Source organism: Miscanthus floridulus, chromosome 12 (assembly GCF_019320115.1).
Source record: "Miscanthus floridulus cultivar M001 chromosome 12, ASM1932011v1, whole genome shotgun sequence".
In the NCBI taxonomy this organism is placed as follows: Eukaryota; Viridiplantae; Streptophyta; class Magnoliopsida; order Poales; family Poaceae; genus Miscanthus; species Miscanthus floridulus.
The window spans coordinates 65,454,744-65,478,944 of record NC_089591.1 but is presented as its reverse complement, the minus strand read 5'-3'; the positions used below and the strand labels follow the sequence as shown (position 1 = coordinate 65,478,944).

The 24,201-nt window shown below is 50.2% G+C and overlaps 1 protein-coding gene across 1 annotated transcript in view; it reads left to right on the top strand.

The window, feature by feature from the left end:
* Positions 1 to 5,640: 5,640 nt before the first annotated feature.
* LOC136497024 (protein argonaute 1B-like) overlaps positions 5,641 to 24,201 on the top strand; it is a 36,787-nt gene continuing 18,226 nt past the window's right edge. The window contains exon 1 of the mRNA XM_066492811.1: positions 5,641 to 6,082. Coding sequence (XP_066348908.1) covers positions 6,028 to 6,082 — 55 coding nt within the window. The 5' untranslated portion in view covers positions 5,641 to 6,027. The remainder of the gene's footprint in view (positions 6,083 to 24,201) is intronic.

Below are 24,201 nucleotides of genomic sequence, written 5' to 3'. Positions count from 1 at the left end.
CGCCTTCTCCTCTTCTCCTTCTCTTCTTCCTCCAACTTCACCCTCTGCCTCCTCCCCTCCAACAGCAGCCGGCGATGGGGGCGGCCTAGGGGCTGGGGTCGGCGCGGGAAGGCCAGCGAGGGGGAGCCGCCGGAGGGCCGGCCGGGGTGGTCGACCTCCCCTTGCTCGACGGAGACGGGGAACGGAGCAGGGCGCGACCTCGGCCGCCACTGGGCGTGGTGGGGCGCCGGGGCGCGCTGGTGGGGCACCGGGGCGCGCTGGGCGGCCAAGCGCGGGGCGGTGGGGCGCGCGGGGTGGTCGGGCGCGCAACGGCGGGGCGCACGGCAGCAAGCGCGCGGCGGCGGTGGTGGAGGCACGGGGCGGCGGGGCTAGCGGCGGCGGTGGTGGAGGCGCGGGGCGGCCGGGGTGAGCACGGGGCTGCCGGGCTCGGGGCGGCCGGGCGCGCAGCGGCAGGGCTAGCGGCGGCGGTGGTGGAGGCGCGGGGCGGCCGGGGTGCGCGCGCGAAGGTGGGGCGTGCGGGGTGGCTGGGCTCGGGGCAGCCGGCGCGCGCAGCAGCGGGCGCGCGGCGACGGGGTGCGCGACGGCGGTGGTGGACGCGCGGGGGCCGGCCGCGAGCGGGCGCGTGGGGAGGGAGATGGTCGAGCGGGATTTTTTTTCACAAGATTCCAATCGGGAATTTGTGCTGCGGCCCGATTTAGGTTTCGGTCCTTTGCCGGGATTTTTTTCACAAGATCCAGGGCCCTCGGCAAAGATTTTTTATTTTTTATTTTTTAATTCTTTGCCGAGGGCCACGGCCAGGCCCTCGGCAATTTTTTTTTGTTTTTTAGCCCAGTTTTTTTGTGGTGCTACAATACATTGTTTTGAAGTCAATTTTAAAATTTAGGCCAATTTTGATTTTGTTTTGTATATTTCCTTAATTTATTTCGATTCTTTGATTTTTTCGAATATGTCAAATTTGTGTAGGTGCATGGAATATTGCAATGTAGTGTTTTGAAAAATGTTATTCATGTTAATTGGTGCATGTTGAGTCCCTATCCACGAACTCGCATCAAATTTTGCGCATCTTGTTCGCGTAACATGACGACCGACTTGCTGGAAAAGTGTTTTAAAATTATATAAAATCCATACGAAGTCCGAAAATCATGAAACTTGGCGAGATGTCATGTTATCGCATGTGTAGGCTGTGATAAAAAATTGAGAAGGTTTCGAGCGTGTTTCGACGTCGGATGCCTGAAACCCAGACATCTCCATGTGGGTTTCACACATCCGACATCGTAACTCGCTCGAAACCTTCTCATTTTTTTACCACAGCCTACACATGCGATAGCATGACATCTCGTCAAGTTTCGTGATTTTTGGACTTCGTATGAATTTTATATAATTTTAAAACACTTTTTCGGCAAGTCGGTCGTCATGTTACGCGAACAAGATGCGCGAAATTTGATGCGAGTTCGTGGATAGGGAACATGCACCAATTAACATGAATAACATTTTTCGAAACACTACATTGCAATATTCCATGCACCTACAATTCAAATTTGACATATTCGAAAAAATCAAAGAATCGAAATAAATTAAGGAAATATACAAAACAAAATCAAAATTGGCCTAAATTTTAAAATTAGGTTCAAAACAATGTATTGTAGCACCACAAAAAAACTGGGCTAAAAACCCCCAAAAAAATTGCCGAGGGCTCTTTGCCGAGGGCCTGGCCCGTGGCCCTCGGCAAAGAATTTTAAAAAAAATAAAAAATCTTTGCCAAGGGTCTATCCTGCCCCTCGGCAAAGGGCTTCTTTGCCGAGGGCCTAGCCTCGGGCCCTCGGCAAAGGCGATTTATAAAAAAAAAAATTGGCCAAAAAACGGGTTTTAAAAAATCTTTGCCGAGGGCCTGGTCTAGGGCCCTCGACAAAGACTTAAAAAAATGCCGAAAAAGCTGGTTTCACAGAAAAAAAAACCTTTACTGAGGGCCTAACGGGTGGCCCTCGGCAAAGCTTGACGGGAAATGGCCGCCGTAACCCAACGGGCCTAATTTGCCGAGGGCATCTTTGCCGAGGGCCGTGGCCCTCGGCAAAGATTTGATTTGCCGTGGGCCTGTCTTCGCCGAGGGCCGTTCTTTGCCGAGGGCTCCTATGGCTGGCCCTCGGCAAAGAGTGTCTTTGCCGAGTGCCCGAGATTTGGCCCTCGGCAAAGCCTCTGGCTCTCGGCAAAGCACGCGTTTCCAGTAGTGCACCGTGGCAGAGTTAGAGGTAGCATCCGATCATGGAACGACGATTATTCTGCCCAAGCCACCTTGCTTGGGCAGTGAGCACATCCTAGCAACAGTTGGATGGTTCTGTTCTTGATGGCATTGGGCTCCTACGCGTTCCTAAACATCGGCATGTTCGCTGGTTGGTTTCTGGACTAGTTTGAGCTGGCTGGTGCTGGTTTATTGTGAGAGGAAAACACTATTGGCTGGCTGGTTTGGGCTGGCTGAAACCAACAAGCGAACAGGCTGCATGTCCTATACAGAAATGTGGGCACATCACATCTTAGGAAGATCTGAAGGTTGTGCAACAACAATTCTCTTTTGCACACGCTTGCTGGGATCAAGCTGTATCTCAAGAAGAGGCAATGTCAACAGTCCTGAACATGTGGAGGCAAGTCTAGATGCACGGGATGGGCCGAGGACTGAAGAGGAGGCCCAACAAATGTTGGGTTCCCAGTGGAAGAATGGCTTAACAGTGTGATGTATATACATGGACAGGGCAAGGCCGCCAATGTAACTGAGGCGCCTTAGCTGTTTAGGAGGTGTGGTAGCTGTTAGAGCAAGTATAATAGCAGGTTGTAAGCTGGCTAAATGCTGAGATGGAGAAGATAAGAGAGGAGAAGTGGGCTGTAAGCTTACAGCTGGCTTAGGCACAAGAACCAAGAAACTCTGTGAGAGAGACAAATATGTCATGTATTAATAGTGAACACCTGGCTAGTATATGATTGAGTAGGCTAAGAGAAGGTTGTAAAGAAACCTTATAGCCAGCAACCGACTGTATTATTAGCCTTCCTCTTAAATAGCAGAGCGAGTTTAGAGAGAAGGGATCGAAAAGATGAACAAGTATACAATAATTCCAAAAATCCTTCCACCGCTCTCCAAATTATTGGTTCTGTTCGCTGGTCTGAAACTTAGCTGAAACTGCCTGAAAAACACTGTTCTGGCTGAAATATTGTAAGAAAAAAATATTGTTCCGGCTAAAAAAAAATAAGTCGAACAAGTCAAATTTCACACCAGCCGAACGAGGCCAATCCTGTCCCGCTGTTTTTTTTAAGGTGCCGCTAGTATTAACATGTGCCAAGTAACAAACTGAGCAAACTCAGCAAGGCTAAGAGCGTGTTGAACAGATATTTCGGCTCAATCTTTGTCGGCAACTCCGTATTGTTTTGTGTTCTGAAAAAGAAAAACTGCAACCTGCGAAGCACACTGCTGTAGACATGGTCTTGGACATGCACAAGGTACAGAGGCACAGAGCCTGCAAAACTACTGGGCTGTAGTTATGGTTAGATGAGCCCATTTGTTAGACACGTGTCTGATCCTGGACTGCAGCCCATTAGGAAGTTCAGTTCGTCGTCGTGGGCTTTTGAGGCCTTGTATCTATCTTTTTTTTTTGTGTGTGTGTCCATTTCTACTATTTCGTATTTTATCAAACTTTTATTGTGGCGACAATGAAACCTAAACTCCCCAGGATATTGTCATTTTTTACTAAAAAAACAAAGTTTTCACAACAATGGGGTATATTCCCTCGGATATCGTATTCGGACAAATGAGCTAAAAGCCTGGAAATATTGTGATTCACAAAAAAAAGGCAACAAACACTTTTTAATAAAAACTATATATGTTCCTGAAACTGCTAAGGAGGTGATGCACACAACCTTGTCTTTTAAGGAGGTGCCAAGTTAGCTGTCTTTCATAAAAAAAAAACTACCAGGTGGTATATACAATGTTCTTCATTGGAATGGCAATACCGAGCAATCGATGGCGTGGCGACAAAGCGGATGAGCTTCCAGACCATATGAAACCATACTAGACCCTTTCCAACAGGTCATCAGCTGCAGCTGCAACTCTTCGTGCGGCACAATTTTATTTTAGGTGAACGATCGACACATCACTTCAGATAACTACTGCTGCGCGTCGGATTACTCAAATGTCTGACTAGATCTCAACTTGGCCAACCAATGATCTGATCAGATGACTAGACGGAGATTCTATAAACTTTTGCTAGTGCGGTCTTGTTTAAAGATGGCAACGGGCAAAAAAAAATCCGCGTATCCGTGGGCACCTGACCCGGTGAGCGCGGATACGGGCGCGAATAGGTGCCCGCGGGCACGGGCGCGGGCATAGAGTTGTGCCCAGCGGGCAAAGGTAAACGGGTAAAAAAAGAGCATGCCCGCATCCGCAAACCCGCGAACCCCGCACTGACATGTGGGGCCACTGTGTAAGAGCTATATAACCTTCAGATTCTAGGGTTTGAGTTCACTCATCCGTCATCCCAAATTCCCAATCCCATCCCACTCCCACCTCCACCAGCAATCGTCGTCACCCACTCACCCTCACGGGCTCACCCACACGGCCACGCCACCGGTGACCCCAAGTCGCGCCTCCGGAGTCTGGCCTCCCTATCGGCGACGCGCGTCCCCAGACCCTAGCGGCATCGGCGCATCACACCTCCGGACTTCGGCCTCCCCAGCGCCGTCGCTCCTCCACTCCGGCCTCCCTCAGACGGTTAGACCCCCAGCCCCCAGTTCCCCATTAGCGGCTCCCCGCACCGAGGTCCGAGGCTCCTTCGCCGGCCGCCGTCCTCCCTGAAACGAGGCTCCGATGCCGGCCGCCATCCTCCCTGCTCCGAAGCTCCGACCTAGGCCTCCCCCTTCCGACGCCGGTCGCCGGACACCGGCCTCCCCGCACCGAGGCTCCTTCGCTGGCCGCCGTCCTCCCCGCTCCGAGGCTCCTACGCGGGGCGCCATCCTCCCTGCTCAAAAGCTCCGACCCAGGCCACCATCCCCACCGCGCAGGCTGTCGTCTCTGTCCCGCCGCCGCGGATATGCGGGCATGCCCATGGGCAAAACATGCCTGCGGATAGCGGGCGCGGGCGCATAGTGCTGCCCGTGGCGGGTGGCGGGCGCGGGCGCGGGCGCGGGCACAGATATATTGTCGTGGGTGTGGGTTTGTGATTTCTATATCCGCGTGGATTTTACCCGTTGCCACTTTTAGTCTCGTTTGTTTCGCTAGCTGGGACTACGCTACAAAGTGCAAATCTTGCTAAACAAATATGTATATGTTGGGTCATTTGGACGCACCATAGTTGGTAACTAGGATCACTGGATCACCTTATTTAGCAAAGGTTTCCTCTTGACCAACCATGATGTGTTATTTTTAATGGCGAATATGATCTATAGTGGTAGCCCCATTTCGAGAGAATGGGGCTCCAGGCCTTCCACCTAACGGAAGCTTTCCAGAGAATGGGGGCCCGGGCCCTCCACCTAACGGAAGCTAAAGTTCGCACATCGATCAGCTAATAGGTAATGGCTAATGGGTCAGCTCTGATGGCTGATGGGTGATTGCTCATCCACACCATTACCAAGGAGGGAGCAGTAGCCGCAACTAGCAAAAATGGAAGCCGCATACCACCTGCACGGGCGCAATATTTTTCTCCGGGCGCCAGCGGCAATAATTGGGCATATATCTTGAAGCTTACATCACCGATATCTTTTGCTTACGAGGCCAGGGATGCAGTAGTGCAGACGAGCCCGAGCCCGAGCCCCACCCACCTCGGACCTCCTCCAGTCCTCCTCCCACTAGCAGCGCCAGCCAGCCATCGCTAGCTTCGCCCAGGCACCAATCAGACTCCGGCGCCCGGCATCTCTTCGCTCGTGATTCACCCCCAGCCCCAGGCACCAGCAGCTCTTCCCCTCGATCGGCAGACAGACGAGGGAACAGAAGTGGCCGCGATCCGGCTGCCGGCTCGTGCCCGGCCTCCTGGCGCGGCGTGGACGAGGACGATGTGTGACCTTGACATGGCGATGCGGGTGGAGAACAGCGGGCGCCCCCGTCAAGGTACGCCCGTGTCCGTGCCCCCCTCCCCCTTCCTCGTCTCGCTTCGGCGACCGGGACCCCTGCCCGCTTCCGGTTTTTGCCTTTTCCTCGCTTCTGCTGCTGCGGGCAGCGGCTCTATCTGCTCTGTGTCGTCCCGTCAGATCATCGCACAGTTCGCGTGCATGATTGTGCGCCGCTAGGCGTTAGCAGGGCGGGGTCGGGACGGGCGGGCCTCTTTTGACCGCGGCCTTCCGGGGCTTGCGGCGTGGAATGGAGGAAGCGCGCTCGTGCTGCCGTGCACGTCGGTCCCTTCCTGTTGTCTCGGCGACCTGTCGAGGGCGCTGTTCGCATGCATGGTCGCGCGGCACGCCCATGCCATGCCGGCAGACTGGGCTTCACATTACACTGTTGCCTGCCCACAGACTACAGCAACCGCGCGCGCTCGGGCCTCGGGCCCTCGAGGAACAGTTCGTCGACCGGATCGTTCTGTAGCTCGTGAGTTCTTGACTGGCTGCGACCAGACCTCAAATAGAGGATCAATTCGTTCTAAAACACAAGACTCATTCGTTATTAATAACACTACAGGTAAAGGGTTCAATATCGACTCAAAAGACAACCATGTCTGCAAATAGATCTCCAGTAGAGAGGATACTCAGATTTTGGTTATGTCTCTTCTACCATGGGTCTTCCATATATGTATTCTATTGGAGACTATAATTATTGTGTTTGAGATTTATTTTAGATTTAGTTTCCGTAACAGATCTTCAGTTGGAGACAGCGTTGCTCAGTTTGTTCCTAGCTGCTTTGGGTCGCGTCGTCGTCACCCGTCATCAGTGAACTAAAGCATGCGGTTAGTGATGAGAAGCGATAAACAACGCGTGGGTTGCGGTGAACGCAGTGGCCTATTCAGCCACCTGCCGAGCGTACCTTGACCGAGAGAAACAAGCCAGCAGCAGCCCGCAGACAGCTGTGGAGCCAGTCAAGCAGAACGTGAGAATGGCACCTCGGAGGACCGAATGCCACTGTTAGCACAGCTACAACACATAGCCCGTTCTTCCGTTGATTTTAGTCGGGGCTTATAAACCTGTTAATAATTTTTTTTATAATAAATCAGCATTAGCCGATTTTATCGGCCAATAAACCAAATCGTCTTTTTTCACACTGCTGGGCTGCTGGACGCCCATGCATGCCACAGCTGTTCACGGTCGGTGCTCCCTCCATACATGATGCGCCCCCCCCCCCCCCCCCCCCCCCGCTCCATACTGACTGGTCCGACCGGGTACACACGTGTGCAGAATCTGTCACATCGAATATTTGACATATGTATAGAGTATTTAGTATAGACTAATTATGAAACTAATTGCATAACTTGCGACTAATTTATGAGATGAATCTTTTAAGCCTAATTAGTTTATAATTTGACAACGTGATGCTATAGTAAACACATGCTAATGACATATTAATTAGACTTAAAAATTCGTCTTAGAAATAAGCCTCTATCTATGTAATTTATTTTATAATTAATCTATAATTAATGTTCTTTATTAATATCTAAATATTTGATGTGACATAAATTTTAGGAGCAATTAAAGAACCATACACCCCAAGCATATCTGCAGATCAGCATATGCATACCCATCTCGTCTTAGGAAAGGTTACCATTATTTATATTCTCTTGATTCATTCTACCGCCCGTCTCATCTTCGGCATAGTATACACACTACTCAATGTGGACGTTTACAGAGAAGGCTCTGTTTTTAATCCACTAGTGCTGACAATAAGGGCGTGTTTGGTTTCACTGCCTAAAATTTAGTAGCCTCTAAAGTTGAGTGACTTCTCTAAAGTTTAGTGACTCCTGTTTAGTTACAGTGATTAAAGTAGTTGTCCCATATATACTTTAGTCACTTTTAAGTACCATTTGATGACTAAAAGTTACTAAACTTTAGTGACCCCTAAATTTTAGTGTGGTGTTTGGTATTTTAGTGACTATTAAACTTGAGGAGGGGTAAACCAAACATGCCCTAAGTTAAAAAGTTGCTGACTACTCTTAGCTAGCTTATCAGGGGTTATTTGGATTAAAACCTGTTAATTGATGGTTCAATAGTTGGTCGTCGAAGATCCACATGAACCATTAGCACCTCTCTTCCACCTCCATTTGCTAAGAGTTAATAAATCTATTAACAGGCCTCTTTGATCCTCACCTGCTAATTTTAGCTGTTACTAAACAGGCTTTTTTTTAATGTTAGAACATCATTATCGAGCACAGCGTGATTCATGGAAACGATTATTCCAAATCTTGGTTTCGCAGCCAGTTTCTACAGCAGTTTATTTCTCGAAACGACTACTGTATATGCAGCAACTTAAATTTGTGAAGTTTTAGTAGATTTTGTTTTCGCAAAAGACAACACACGCAACAGCAACATCCAAAACGCACAAGCCTGAACGACACGTCCAAGAAGCTGCCGACAATAGGGAAAAAAAAAAGAGACAGCCATTTGCCCATTTGGCACTTGCGTCGCACGGAATAGTAACGTGCCCATTACCGCTATCCAAGAGGCGTTGGATACCTGGTGGATCTTTGCCTCGGGCCGCCATGCGATGGGGGCCCATCATCCATGGCGGCAAGCGCAGCAGCAAGGCCGTGACTTCGCGGGTGGGGGAATGGCTCGGCTCGAGTCCGTGCGTGGTGCGTCACGCTGTGCCTATGCGACAGTGCGTACAGTAGCAACCAAAACCACGCGCGGATGAGGAGCCCGCGGCGGGCCCACGGCATTATGGGCCGGGGTGCAGTACAGCAGTACGTACACTGTGCACACACAGCGCCAAGTCCACCAGTGGTGCGGCTGCGTGCGCCCGTAAGACGCCGTCGTGCAGGTAGGGTCACCCACCTCCTGTGGGACACGTTTCAACCTCTGAGCGGCCTGACAAGCGATAGAGCGCGGGCCCACGCACCGTGCCGGCTGACACGTCGGCGGCGACTGCCCTGGCCCCGCCCGCAGGTTCACGGGTCATTTGACGCGGTCCGGTCCGCCGTCCGCAGGCCGCAGCACTAAGGTACGGGGCCCATATGTCAGTCCCCAGGGAGGAGGGCCATCGGCTCAAGCGAACTGTCACGTCGCGCGCCCAGGTCCGCTCTGCACCGTCGTGTCAGCAAAGGACATTGGAGTATTTTCTTGACTCGAGCGGTATCTTCTTGCCTCATCTCTAGGTAGTCTAGTGGAGAAACAGTTCAGTTTTTGCAAACGGCTTGTTTATTTTTTGTATTTAAAATAAAATACGGAGGAAGCAAAAGACATTGTAGCATTTGATGGAGATCCTGCTTGCGGATGATTACGCTTTTTTTTTGAAAAAAAAATCAGTCCAACATACTCTGTTTTACCTTGAATACGATACTAGCAGCCCAAGATTAAAAAAAAAACTCTTTTCTTTCTTCGGTCTAGTTCTATCAGACTCCATGGCTCCGTTCGTGTGCCCTTAAATTTGGCTTAATCTGTTTCTTTTTTCATTCGGAACGGTATTTTTTTCTCACAAATTCCTTCAGATTTATCTAGATTTCTCCAAATTCCTCCAAACGAACGGGACCCATGTATTTCTGTTAGAAAAAAAAACAAAAAAATTACGCACTTCAAGTTGGGATTTTGTGATGGACAATTTAACACTGCTAACTTCGTTACGATACCGATGACGGGGAATCCTGCACACCAGTTATAACTCCCACACACAAGTATACCAAACGCACATGCCCGTCTTGCATGAGGGTATGTATAGGCTGTGCCCCTTGTTTGAAGCTTCGACGTGTACCAGCGCGCAACGCGACCACCTAAGAGTCGCTACCAAAATGTAGAGTTCTCCTCGATACGGGACCAAGGGGCCAGCAGGGGCGGAATCCCCCCCCCCCCCCCCCCCCCCCCCCAACCCCGTCCCCCTTAACCAAAATTGCTGATTTCACCTCTGGTTCTCCTAGTGTACTAAGTATTAATAAGAACACTATCATCAGTCTAGCACAGGGTAATCCTCAGATTCTGGTTGTGAGTGCTATGACTATGTCCGACATTATTACGTATAATAGTGTGCTTGGTTAAGAGCGAGATAGAGACTAAGATCTATAGTTAGCTGTTTATATGATCTAGTTTGAACACTATCACCGGACTAGCACATGGTAATCCACAGATTCTAGTTGTGAGTGCTGTGACTATGTCTGGCATTATTACGCATAATAGTGTGTTTGGTTAAGAGCGAGATAGAGACTAAGGATCTATAGTTAGTTGTTTATATGATCTAGTTTGGCTTACATAAGGGGGTGTTTGGTTCCTACAGGAAAATTTTAGTCCCTGTCCCATCGGATGTTTGGACACATGCATGAAGTATTAAATATAGACAAAAAAAAATAACTAATTGCACAGATTGTGGCTAATTTGCGAGATGAATTTTTTAAGCCTAATCAGTCCATGATTTGATAATGTGGTGCTACAGTAAATATGTGCTAATGATGAATTAATTAGGCTTAATAAATTCGTCTCGTAAATTAGTCTCCATCTATGTAATTAGTTTTATAATTAACTCATATTTAGTTCTCCTAAATAGCATCCGAACGTCCGATGTGACATGAACTAAAATTTAGTCCATGGAACCAGACACCCCCTAAGTTGAGTCCGTTTTCATTGGATATGCAATGGTTTAATGTTTGGTTAATTGTATCTTATTTGCTTGGGCGAGAAAATATGTTGTTCGGTTGCATGCGTGAAGATATGATGCATGAGGTAAAAATAATACAAGGTTATGATTATATTTTTGTGTGTAATTATACTCCTAAGTCCTTATTTTACCTTATTATGTCTTAAAATTCTTTAAAATACATTAATTTCACTTGAAATACATTAATTTCGACCTGATATGGCTATGCCTACTAGAGGATCTATGCCTCGGGCTGCCTATGCTACAACCCAGACCACAGACAAACAAAAATCACAACCGAGCTACTTAGAAAGTGCAAATAAAAGTTATAAAATTGCAAAAGATTATGAGATTCCTTTCTTCTTTCTCTGTCTTTCTGAATCAAACTCATGTATCTCCGTTTTCTCTATAAATGGAAATGGAGGATGGTCTTCGCATGGAAAAAAAACATTGACCCACACCCTAGGAGAAACAGTTATTGGAAGTGCTCGGTAATATAAGCTATTATATTAGGGCCATTTCATTTCTTCTTCCTCAAAATCGGTGTCAGTAATTCATCTGTTCTAAACTAAATCAATGTTTAAAGTTGTCTTAAATCAAATTATTTTAAGTTTCACTAAAATTATAGAAAAAACATTAATATTTATTTCATCAAAATTAATATTTATTTCATCAAATTACTATCAACAGATACATCATGAAATATGTTTTCATCATATACTTGTTTGGTGTCTCTTATACTTCCTGACAAAACGATTAAATTAAAAATAGCTTGATTTAAAGATGATTCTAAGAATTAATTTATTTTATGATGGCGGGAGTATATAGAATTTTCACTATACGCTATGCTAACTGCTAATAGGTTCTTCGCATCCAGTTATTGATGATCAAGCTCGTGGTGGTTCATATTTTTGTTATTTTTCGCTTTCTTTGCGATCTAGAATGGTCCTATGTTTGGTGCACACTGTTAAACTCGGGAGTAGCTTGTTAGTTGTCCTTCGCTCCTTTGCCTAAGGTTTGTTTGGCTATACTCTAATATGTTCCAATCTATATGGGGTTAGAGGGATTGAAATAGAAAATATTTATTTATTTTACCTTAATCCCTCTTAACTCATGTGCAGCAAAAAAAATCATAAAGTGTGTTTGTGTCGGTGTTTCGTACAAGCACCGGCAAGTAAATTTATAGTAATGCGCGTTAGGCTCGGATGGTGCGCTAAAGGACACAAGATTTATACTGGTTCGGGCCGAATGTCCCTACGTCCAGTTTGTTGCTGCTCGTGTTATTAGCACCGTGAACGGTTCGTAGTAGGGGGTATAAACGATCGAGAGAGACTGGTCCCAAGTCTCTGATGGAACGGTTAAAAGGAGGCCAAGAGCTTGATCGCAGCTTGACTGTGTGAGTGTTGTGTACTATCTCGTCAAAGATCGGTCTCCTTGATGGAGGAAGCGCATCCCCTTTTATAGATGAAGAGGCTGGCTTTACAAGGGTGAGGGCTTTAGGATGCGTACTCTACCTAGTCTTATGGCTCACGTCTACCCGGCCTGGTTCTTCATTCTGATAAGTGCGAAGGAAGATAAGCGCCTACAATACTGTCGATGTCTCTGTAGAATGTCACGTTGGTTACAGAATGCTGCCCCTGCGCAGGGTATGGGCTGCAGTACAGTTGTTTTGACTTATGAGCCTCCCCTAGCCTTGCTCCGCACGCCTTCTGGTTCTTATGAGTCTTCGTCGGAAGGACACGGGGTCGGGGTCCGGAGTAGCGCCGTGGCCAAGGTCTTCTGACTTGGTGGACCTGAGGGGTCGGGAAGCGAGCGCAGCTCCCTTGGGTCCATGGCGTGGTGACGGAATATTCGTCGTTCGTGGAGATAGCAAATCCTTTTCTGGAGCGTAGCGGTTGTCGTATATCTTCGTCGGGTTTCGTGTCCCAGAGCTGAAGGCGGCGCCTACAACTCTACAGGGCGAGGAGCACGCACCTGAAATACCTTTCGGGCTCTGCGGCGCCTAGAAGGGTCTAAAGCACCTGTTCCGTCGTTCCCTGGTAGTACTTTTCCTGCTAGGGCGCAGGGTATGGTCCTTAGAGCCATGGTTGACCCGAACGTCTTGTCTTGCCCTATACCCATCACCATGAGGGAACGGGGAGAAGTTGTCAGGTAAGATGAAATCAGTCTTTAGATATCGAGCAGGGCGAGGCTCGTTCCTGGCCGTCAGGTGAAGCAGAGGCCAGTCCTTATCTCTTGGTCGAGACCGAGCCCGCCCCTCCAGGGTCGGGCAAGGCGGAGTCTATCCCTCAGCCCTCGGGCGAAACCGAGCCCGCCCCAAAGGCGTCGGGCGAGACAGAGACTAGCCCTGAGCCCTCGGGCGAGGCAGAGCTATCTCAAAGGCGTCGGACGAGGCGGAGTCTATCCCTCAGCCCTCGGATGAGACCGAGCTCGCCCCAAAGGAGTCGGGCGAGGCGGAACCAAACTCCTATCATTTGAGCAAGAGACGTTATGGCGCCAAACTTGTTCAACCGGTTAAAAATTCTGGGTTTAAGGCCTTGAAGGAGCATGCCGTTTGCGCGCTCGACCTGCCCATTCGTCTGGGGGTGTGCGACGGCTGCCCAATCGATCCGGATGTGTTGTTCATCACAGAATCGAACGAATTTCCTGTCGGTGAACTACGTGCCGTTGTCTATGATGATGGAGTTCGGTACTCCAAAGCGATGGATGATGTCGAGGAAGAATAGCACAGCTTGCTTGGATTTGATCGTGGATATTGGTCGAGCTTCAATCCATTTTGTAAACTTGTCTATGTTAACAAGCAGGTGGGTGAAGCCCTCGGGTGCCTTTTTGAGTAGCCCAACCAGGTCGAGCCCCCAGACCACGAAGGGCCACATGATGCGGATCATCTGGAGTGCCTGGGGCAGGAGGTGTGTTTGCCGAGCGTAATACTGACACCCTTCGCAGGTGCGTACAATTTGCTCGGCATCGGCTACTGCGGTGGGCCAGTAAAAGCCTTGTCGGAATGCATTTCCAACCAAGGTTCTTGGTGTGGCATGATGACTGCAGATTCCACCGTGGATGTCGCCCAGCAGGAGCTTCCCCTGTTCGCCAGGGATACAGAGTTGCAGAATACCGATGTGACTCCGTTTGTAGAGTTTGCCCTCTACAAGAACGAAGGACTTGGCGCGTCGCATGAGCCGTCGGGCTTCTATCTTATCTGCCGGTAGTATGTCGTGGAGAAGGTAGTCGAGGTAAAGCATTCTCCAGTCATCGGGAGGGTCGGACTCCGCTGCTGGGTCCTCTTCAAGCTCCATAACCTCGGGATCGGGCGAAGCAGTTGGCGGATCGGCCCCTGGGGTCGGACTAGATGGGCCATCATCGGCTAGTTCTGACCCCGCGTAGCGTACCGAGGGTTTGTGTTGATCATTGGCAAAGATGCCTGTCAGGACTGGCTCTCGGCTGGACGCTGCTTTCGCGAGCGTGTCGGCTGCTTCGTTGAGATGCCTTGGGATGTGATTGAGTTTGAGGCCGTCGAATCTGTCCTCCAGCCGTCGGACTTCTTGACAGTATGCCTCCATCTTGGCGTCGTGGTAGCATGACTCCTTCATGACCTGGTTGACGACCAGCTGAGAGTTGCCCCTGACATCGAGGCGTCGAATGCCCATCTCGATGGCGATTCGTAGGCCGTTGATGAGCGCTTCATATTCTGCAGTATTATTTGATGAGGGGAAATGGAGTCGAACCATGTACCTCATGTGGACCCCGAGGGGGATACAAAAACTAGTCCTGCTTTGGCGCCCTTCTTCATCAGCGATCCGTCGAAGTACATTGTCCAGTACCCTTGATCGACGACTACTGGTGGCATCTGGATCTCGGTCCACTCCGCAATGAAGTCAGCCAGTACCTAAGATTTGATCGTTGTTTGGGGGGCATAAGAAATGCCCTGATCCATCAGCTCGAGCACCCACTTTGCGGTTCTTCCCGTAGCGTCATGGCTACGGATGACCCCACCGAGGGGGAATGATGTCACTACTGTTACAGGGTATGACTCGAAGTAGTGGCGTAGCTTTCTCTTGGTGATGAGGACGGTGTAGAGGAGTTTCTAGATTTGGGAGCAGCGGGCTTTGGAGTCAGATAACACCTCGCTAATGAAATACACAGGGCGCTACACCTTGAAGGCGTGCCCCTCTTCCTCTCGCTCTACCACTAAGGCGGAGCTAACCACTTGGGTGGTGGCCGATATATACAGTAGGAGGGATTCTCCGTTGCATGGAGGAACTAGGACCAGGGGTTTAGTTAAAAATCATTTAACCATGTCAAGCGCCTCCTGAGCCTGGCTGTCCACTCGAAGCGGTCAAATTTCTTTAGGAGTCGATAAAGGGGGAGTCCTCGTTCGCCGAGGCGCGAAATAAATTGGCTGAGGGCGGCAAGGCACCCTGTGATCCACTGAACCCCCTTTATGTTTTGGATCGGGCCCATCCTTGTGATGGCTGATATCTTTTCTGGGTTGGCTTCGATGCCATGCTTAGAGACGATGAAGCCGAGTAGCATGCCCCTTGAGACCCCGAAAACACATTTTTTGGGATTGAGTTTGATGTCGTTTGCCCAGAGTTTCGCAAAGGTTTGTTCAAGGTCGGTGACAAGGTGGTCAGCTCGCCTAGACTTGACCACGATGTCATCGACATAGGGCTCAATGGTTCGCCCGATGAGGTCTCCGAAGCAATTGAGCATACAGCGCTGGTAAGTTGCCCCAGCATTCTTCAGACCGAATGGCATTGAAATATAGCAAAATGATCTGAAGGCGGTGATAAAAGATGTCGCGAGCTGGTCGGACTCTTTCATCGTGATTTGGTGGTAACCAGAGTATGCGTCAAGGAAACAGAGGGTTTCGCACCCCGAGGTAGAATTGACTATTTAGTCTATTCGTGGCAAAGGAAACGGATCCTTTGGACACGTCTTGTTGAGGCCTGTGTAATCGACACATATTCTCCATTTCCCACTCTTTTTTCACACAAGAACAGGATTTGCCAACCACTCTAGGTGGTGTACTTCTCTGATGAACCCAGCAGCTAACAATTTTGCTATTTCTTCACCGATGGCTTGGCGTTTTTCCTTGTCAAAACGGCGTAGGCGTTGCTTCACTGGCTTGGAGCCCGGGAGGATCTGGAGAGTATGCTCGGTGACCTCCCTCGAGATGCCTGGCATATCCGAGGGTTTCCACGCAAAGATGTCTTTATTATCGCGGAGGAAGTCGACGAGCGCGCTTTCCTATTCGGAGGAGAGCACGGTCCCGATACGGACTTTTTTGCCCTCGGAGTTGCTGGGGTCCAAGAGGACCTCCTTGGGTCCTTCCGTCGATTCGAACGACCCGGATGACCTCTTCACGTTGGGTGCCTCTTCAACGACCTTCTCCCTGAGGGTGGTGAGCTCTTTGGAGGCGATGACCACGAATGCATGTCCACAGTGTTCGACTTCGCACTCGTAAGCGCGCTGGAAGGAGGTGCCGATGGTGATGACCCCACAGGGGCCCGACATCTTCAGCTTAAGGTACGTATAATTGGGGACGGCCATGAACTTCACGTAGCATGGTCGTCCCAGGATGGCGGGGAAAGTCCCCGGGAACCCCACTACGTCGAAGGTGAGGGTCTCAGTCCGGTAATTGGAACCCCACTAGTGGCACAGCTTGCCTACCAGGCACGACGCCATGGAAAGGTGCTCGGATGAGATGGAGGTTCGTTCGGTCGACGCCCATCTCATCGAGCATCTTGGCGTACATGATGTTGAGGCCGCTGCCTCCGTCCATCAGTACTTTCGTGAGCCGCTTTAGACCAATGATCAGATTGACGACAAGCGGGTACCTTCCTGGGTGTGGGAAGGCATCCGGATGGTCGGTCTGGTCAAAGGTTATGGCGGATTCCGACCACCGGAGGAAGACAGGTGTGGCCGGTTCGGTTGTATAGACCTCGCGACGCGTGACCTTCTGGCGATGCTTGGAGTCATAGGCTATTGATCCTCTAAAGATCATGAGGGCGCCGGTCGGCGTTGGGAAGGCACCGTCCTTCTCCTCTACGTCATCTATGGCGGGAGCAGGCTCCTTCCCCTACTCCCCTTTGTTAAGGCCCCCGGACAAGTATTTGCGCATGAGGCCGCAATCCTTGTATAGATGCTTGGCCGGGAAGGCGTTGTTTGTGCATGGCCCATCGAGCATTTTCTCGAAGTGGTTCGGAGTGCCCTCCGCAGGCTTTCGGCCACCTTTGTGGTCCGCAGCGGCCACGAGCAAGTTGTCGCGCCATTGCTTCTTATTTTTCCTTTTGGCGAGACGGTTGGAGGCGCCTTCGTCGGCGTCCTCGTCCCGCCTCGTCTTTCCGTCGGAGCGATCAAAGATGGCTCCGATCGCCTCCTCTCTAGAGGCGTGACTGGTGGCGATGTCCAGGAGTTCCTTGGTAGTCCGTGGGCCCCTGCGTCCTAGCTTGTGGACCAGGATTCGCAGGTTGTCCCAGATAGGAAGGCTCCTACCACGTCGGCGTTGGCGACGTTAGGGAGCTCGTTGCACTGCTGAGAGAAGCGCCGGATGTACCCATGGAGGGTTTCATCGGCCTTCTGGCGGCAGTTCTTGAGGTCCCATGGGTTTCCAGGGCGTTTGTATGTGCCCTGGAAGTTGCCCACGAAGATCTCCATCAGATCCGCCCAACTCTGAATGGCATTGGACGGTAGGTGCTCCAGCCATGCTCGTACTGAATTGGCCAAGAACAGCGGGAGATTGCGAATAATAAAATCGTCATCACTCGCACCACCGGCCTAACATGCAAGCCGATAGTCTTCGAGCCAAAGCCTGAGATTTGTTTTGCCAGAATATTTAGGGATGTTGGTAGGCGGTCGATACCTTAGAGGGAACGCAGCGTTGAGGATGTGTCGACCGAAGGTCTGAGGACCTAGCAGGCCGGGGCTCAGGCTTCGGTCCTCGTTGCTGTCGTAGCGTCCACCACGTCGGGGATGGTAGCCGTGGCATGCTGCTTCTCCATTGTCGCCATCAGCGTGTTTCTGAGCGTCGATGATGCTGCGTACGTCACGGCCATGGCCGAGGCGTTGATGCACTAGGACGGCAGAGGGTTGCCTGCCGCCTGGCGGTGTTTGGTGAATGGACGCGTCCTTGGTGGGACGCACTGAGGGCGTGCGCTGGCTGGTGTCGGGTTTGCGTCGTCGAGACAACGAACTTTCCGCCTGCTGCACCGCCGCACGCTCAAGTAACGTGCGAATTTCTCAGCGGGCGCGGCGATCCTCAGACGTCGTGGCCTCCGGAAGGCCATGTAGCAAGGCGGTTGCTGTGGCGATGTTCTAGCTTGCTCGGGCAAAGTGAGGAAGGGTCCCATCGTCGGTGAGGATCCTTTGGTGTACGGTGCGGGCCGTGGCGCACGCGCGCCCCCCGTCTTTGCGGCGTTCAATCTCACGATTGATGTCCGCGTACTCCCGGACGAGCCCTTGCCTGACCTCATCAATTTCTTGCTGACGGGCCCTCAGCTGCTCCATCCTTGGGCGAGATGGGGCTGTCGTCTCTTCCTCGGATCTGTCGTTAGGGTTGTTTGTCGGGGTAACCTCTTCCTCAGAGATACTTTCGACGTGCCTATCGGGGGTCTGCGCCATGAAGCATTCCCGAGAAGGGTGCTGGCTCCCCCTACCGGAGTCTGAGCTAGAGAGTGATCCTAGCTCCTCATTGAGGAGCCCGTAGAGAGTCTCCGTATCATGCTCAATCGCCCCCATGAACTCGATGTCCATGGGTGACTGAACCACACGTAGTGCCAGAAGGTGGCCAGCGGTCGCCGCAGCGTTGCGGAGACCGAACGGAAACGCTATCGGGGCGCTCCGTACGGGGCCTTCTGGAAACAGGGCGACATTGCGTGAGGCCTCCCTTGATGACCGGGGTCCAAGGGAGTTGTCGGGTGGGCCCTCAAGTCTCATATGGCTGAGGTTGATGGAAGGGAGAGACTGGGCGGCCGTGTGAGTCAGCGCCAGCTCTCCTCCTAGTGTGACGATGAAATCTAGGTCGCCAAAACGCACGTGTGCGCCCGGGGCCTAGCTGATTGCGTGGGTGGCCATCCGAGGCCTGATTTGGAACGTGCAAGGCCCCTACCTAGCGCGCCAACTGTCGATGTTTTGTACAAGCACCGGCAAGTAAATTTATAGTAATGCGCATTAGGCTCAGATGATGCGCTAAAGGACACAAGATTTATACTAGTTCGGGCCAAATGTCCCTACGTCCAGTTTGTTGCTGCTCGTGTTATTAGCATCGTGAACGGTTCGTAGTAGAGGGTACAAACGATCGAGAGAGGGACTGATCCCAAGTCTCTGATGAAAGGGTTGAAAGGAGGTTAAGAGCTTGATCGCAGCTTGACTGTGTGAGTGTTGTGTACTATCCCGTCAAAGATCGGTCCCCTTGATGGAGGAAGCGCATCCCCTTTTATAGATGAAGGGGCTGGCTTTACAAGGGTGAGGGCTTTAGGATGCGTACTCTACCTAGTCTTGTGGCTCACGTCTACCCAGCCTAGTTCTTCATTCTAATAAGTGCGAAGGAAGATAAGTGCCTACAATACTATCGATGCCTCTATAGAATGTCAGGTTGGTTACAGAATGCTGCCCTATATAGGGTATGGGCTGTAGTACAGTGGTTTTTGACTTATGAGCCTCCCCCAGCCTTGCTCCGCACACCTTCTGGTTCCTATGAGTCTTCATCGGAGGGACGCGGGGTCGGGGTCCGGAGTAGCGCCGTGGCCAAGGTCTTCTGACTTGGTGGACCTGAGGGGTCGGGAAGCGGGCGCAGCTCCCTTGGGTCCATAGCGTGGTGACGGAATATCCGTCGTTTGTGGAGATAGCAAATCCTTTTCTAGAGCGTAGCGGTTGTCGTATATCTTCGTCGGGTTCCGTGTCCCAGAGCTGAAGGCGGCGCCTATAACTCTACAGGGCGAGGAGCACGCACCTAAAATACCTTTCAGGCTCTGTGGCGCCCGGAAGGGTCTAAAGCACCTGTCCCGTCGTTCTCTAGCAGTACTTTTTCTGCCAGGGCGCAGGGTATGGTCCTTGGAGCCATGGTTGACCCGAACGTCTTGTCTTGCCCTGTACCCATCACCATGAGGGAACGGGGAGAAGTTGTCAGGTAAGATGAAATCAGTCTTTAGATATCGAGCAGGGCGAGGCTCGTTCCTGGCCGTCGGGTGAAGCAGAGGCCAGTCCTTATCTCTTGGTCGAGACCGAGCCCGCCCCTCCGGGGTCGGGTGAGGCGAAGTTTATCCCTCAGCCCTCGGGCGAAATTGAGCCCACCCCAAAGGCGTCGGGCGAGACGGAGACTAGCCCTGAGCCCTCGGGCGAGGTAGAGCTATCTCGAAGGCGTCGGGCGAGGCAGAGTCTATCCCTCAGCCCTCGGGCGAGACCGAGCTTGCCCTAAAGGCATCGGGACGAGGCGGAACCAAACTCCTATCATTCGAGCAAGAGATGTTATGGCGCCCTTATCCGTCCAGAAGTTTTTAATGCTCGGTGGTTATTGGTTCCACCTTCTGGGGTACCCCAGTATTAGGTCCCCGACAGTTTGTATCCTATACATATAGTTAATAGTTAGCTGCTAAAAAGTATTTGAGATCCCATATAAATCTCTATCTAATAAATTAGCTAGTGTCTTTGCTATTATCGAACTAAAAAGTTGTTAACTTGTGTTTTATGACTATCAGAGCTAACAGTTAGCTAGATAGATCCAAACGGAGCAATAATCCTCCTCATTATAATGTCTTTTTGCCCATTACACAATTGACAATTTCATATGATCTTTGAACCATAAGGGACACTTTCCACGTAAAATTCTCTAACTCCATTGAGTCACATTAGCATAGGAGTCTTTGGGCCTGTTTGGTTGGGTGACTAACCCCCCACCATGCTCTAAGAAGTCAACTTTGTTTGGTTGTCCCTAAATAGGATCGAGCTAGGCACAGTTAAACCACTTTAGAGGTCTTAGACTGGCCCTGAAGAAACAAGATAGGAATCCATTTTCTTGAGCCTGGCTTGGCCAGCGCTCTGGCTCTCGTCGCGTCACCTCCCGGTCATCAACGCGGGGGTCTGGGAGCGGACGCTCGACGACGTTGGCTCGATCCAAGGAGGATGGCGACGTCAGCGTGCTCCGGCCACCAACGCGGAGGATCCCACGACGAGCTCGCGAGGTGGCCGTGCTCCGATGGGTGTTGGGAAAGGCCGGTTTCCACCTTTGTCGGCAAGCTCCCCTTCGACGGCGAGCTCCCGCGGTGGCAGGGCGGGGGTCCCACGGGCGGGTGTCGCTACTGTCGTGCTCGCGAGCTCCCCTCCCTCTCCATCGGCGAGCCCCCACTCTTCCCTCCCTGTTGCGCTCCTCCTTGCCGGCCTGGCAGCGTGCGCTATCCCTCCCTTTTGCAGGCTTGCGTAGGCGCTGGCGGCGTGCGGCAGCGGCCGTGGGGGAGGTGGACGGCGGAGATCCAGGACCCGCACAAGGCGGTGCACGATTTCGATCTGGCTGCTCCATAGTGTTCCACGAATTGCTGGAGTCGCAGGCATGGAGTTGAGAGCACCATGAGCACGGAGTTCTCATCTTCAGTTTACATGCTAGTTTAGCCCTCAGCTTCAAACACCCTGTGAATCATGAGAACAAAGACCTCATCTGAGTTCATCATTGCTCTTGATAGCAACAGTGATACAGACATTCAGCCTGTTCGGTTGGCTGGTTCGTATCGTTGCTGGTTCGTAAAGAAGTACCGTTCGCTGGTTTATGTGAGAGAAAAATACTGTTTCAGCTGAAAATTTATGATCGTTTACGACAAGCCACAGCCAAACGAACAAGCTGATTAGCCCCTGCTTCGATTCGCAAAGGGGTGACGCCCATCACATGTTCGACGAATTGCTTCAAAGTGGTGAAGGTATCTATATAAAGAAGAGTGACAGAGCCAGAGCACGCAGGAGCGCTGCCAAAGAGGCCCTGACTCTATTTAGACTAAACCATCCAACCAGATGTTAGCCAGACTTAGATAGTAGACAACCAAACATGGTAGTCTTGGCTTGCAGGTAAGGCTGGACGAAAAATTCGAAGCTCGTTAGCTCGCTTGGCTCGTGGCTGGCTCGACTCGGCTCGGCTCGTTATGATAAAAAGCCGAGCTAAGCTAAAATTTTAGCTCGTTAGCTATAACGAGCCAACTCGAGCCAGCTCGCGAGCCGCTCACGAGTTAAACGAGTTAAGCTTATAGAAAAAAAAAATCAAAACTTATATTAGTTTTGTATTACTTCATGTCTTGTACTTTATAATTGACTAGTAACTGGTCTAGACCCTAAAAATTGACTGGTAACTGATCTAGATGTATTTTTTTATATTATTATTATTCTCAAACTTTAGATAAATACAAATATTATATTTTGTGTATTTTTTATATCTGGCTCGCGAGCTTAACGAGCTAGCTCGAGCTTTTAACGAGCCAAGCAAAACTGGCTTTCTGGCTCGTTAGGATAATGAGCCGAGCTAACTCATTATCTTAACGAGCCAGAACGAGCCGAGCCGAGCCAGCTCGTTATCCGGCCTTACTTGCAGGAGACTATCTCAGGCTAGCATGACGGGTAGCCAAACACGCCCTTTGTGTCCACCGGTGGTGGATTTAGGGCCCGGTGACCTTGGGGGCTTTTGCCTGGGCTCTGGCGTCAAAGCATGCTAAAAGATTTGTCGCTTTATGTCTGGCTGGAAGGTTAAAAACACATAATGTCGTTGGCGTCTTGATCCTTACTCGGGCTCCATTCGAGCATTGAGCCCTTTTAGTTGCCAACTTTGGCACTATGTAAAAAAAAAAAAATTATCACATTAAACTTACGGTACATGCATGAAATATTAAAAGTAGACGAAATTAAAAACTAATTGCACAGTTTGGTTGTACTTTGCGAGACGAATATTTTGAACCTAATTAGTCAACGGTTGGACAATTATTACCAAATACAAACGAAATGCTACAGTAGGGAATCTGGCACTATGCAAACTTTGCACATCCAAATTTCGACCAACTAAACGCGCCCTGAGTTCGCTACTGGCGTCCACTCAATAAACATAATTTCGCCTTATAGATATAAGGGACAATATTATTTGATTTTCGAGTCGTCAAACCCATCGAGACACGTTGGCACATGAGTGTGGGCGTCTAGCCGTGCACTATCATTAGACTGCTCATAGCGTTGGGTTTCACCGGTGCTGAATTAGGAGAGAGAAGGATGAGGCACCGGCTCATGCCATTGTAGAGTGTGATGCCAAGTTGAAAAAATCAAGCACCGTGGCATGTAGGTTCACCAGTGCTTGCTGAATAAAGAAATAATTTCACAGCCAGCCACTAGAGCAGGTAGAGACAGTGACGTTCTGACAAACCAGCCCCACATTCGCATGAGCATCGATGCTGACACTATAGGCTTTTAAGTGTTGCCAGCATCGGTGAATGTGGCATAGGAATATTTTGTTTGAGCATCGATCACGCTGTGAGCAGTCTTAAACACAATTTCACACGATTTTAAGTAAACTTTAGGTTGGCTGTCATCTTGCGGTAGGAGGTCAGCAATGGCTATGTTCATGGAGATTAAGGATACTAGCCACTACTGGTACTTGGCAGAAGGGGGTACCTCTCAAACCTCTAATGGTCGTCCGACTAGGTAGCGAGTAATAGCCTTTGCAAACCAAAACCTCAGTTGGGAGCACCGCTCGCGCATGTAACCAATTGTTGTATGTTACCTTTTTCTTATTTTATTATTGATTAAACCAGGGCAACTGGATCTTTGGAAAAAACTCGATTTTAGTTGCACCGTTCTTTGAAAATATCTTTCTCCTACTAGTGTTGCATATGCACTTCCTCCCCCCCCCGCCCCCCCCCCCCCCCCCCCCCCCCCCCCCCCGAAAAAAAGATGCACTTCCTTTCTTTTTGCAATGGCACAGCCTTTGTTAATTTGTCTCATGGCTCTATTATCTGAGTTTAATCGAACGAGAGTACCATAAAGTGTATGACAATCAAGAAAAACTATAGAAGTTTACGAGGCAAAAGATCAATAAAAATGAAAAATAACTCATTTAAAAATGAATCTAAAGTCGTGAAGAAAATCAGCGAGGCTAGTCTGAAAAGGCCATATGTGACAATGCCAGCAGGAAAGATGCTTGCTTGTTTCTTTTGAATAAGCTTCATTTTCTTTTCTCATCGGGTGGCCTTTTGTTCTCCTATAAAAGGTGAAGAAGCATTGACAACTAGATTTAAAAATCGCGACAAAAAGCTTCATTTTCTTTGTTTTAATTGGGTAGCCTTCCTTTCCGTGAAAGATGAGAGGAATCAGCACTGAGAAACAGTGGCTTCGAGAGACACAAACTGTCTTATTTCATGAATCACCAATATATTTTTTCGTGAATGCTAAAGGCAAGTGCTAATGCAGTGACAGCTAGTGGGTGTTCGTCGGTGCGAGACATATCG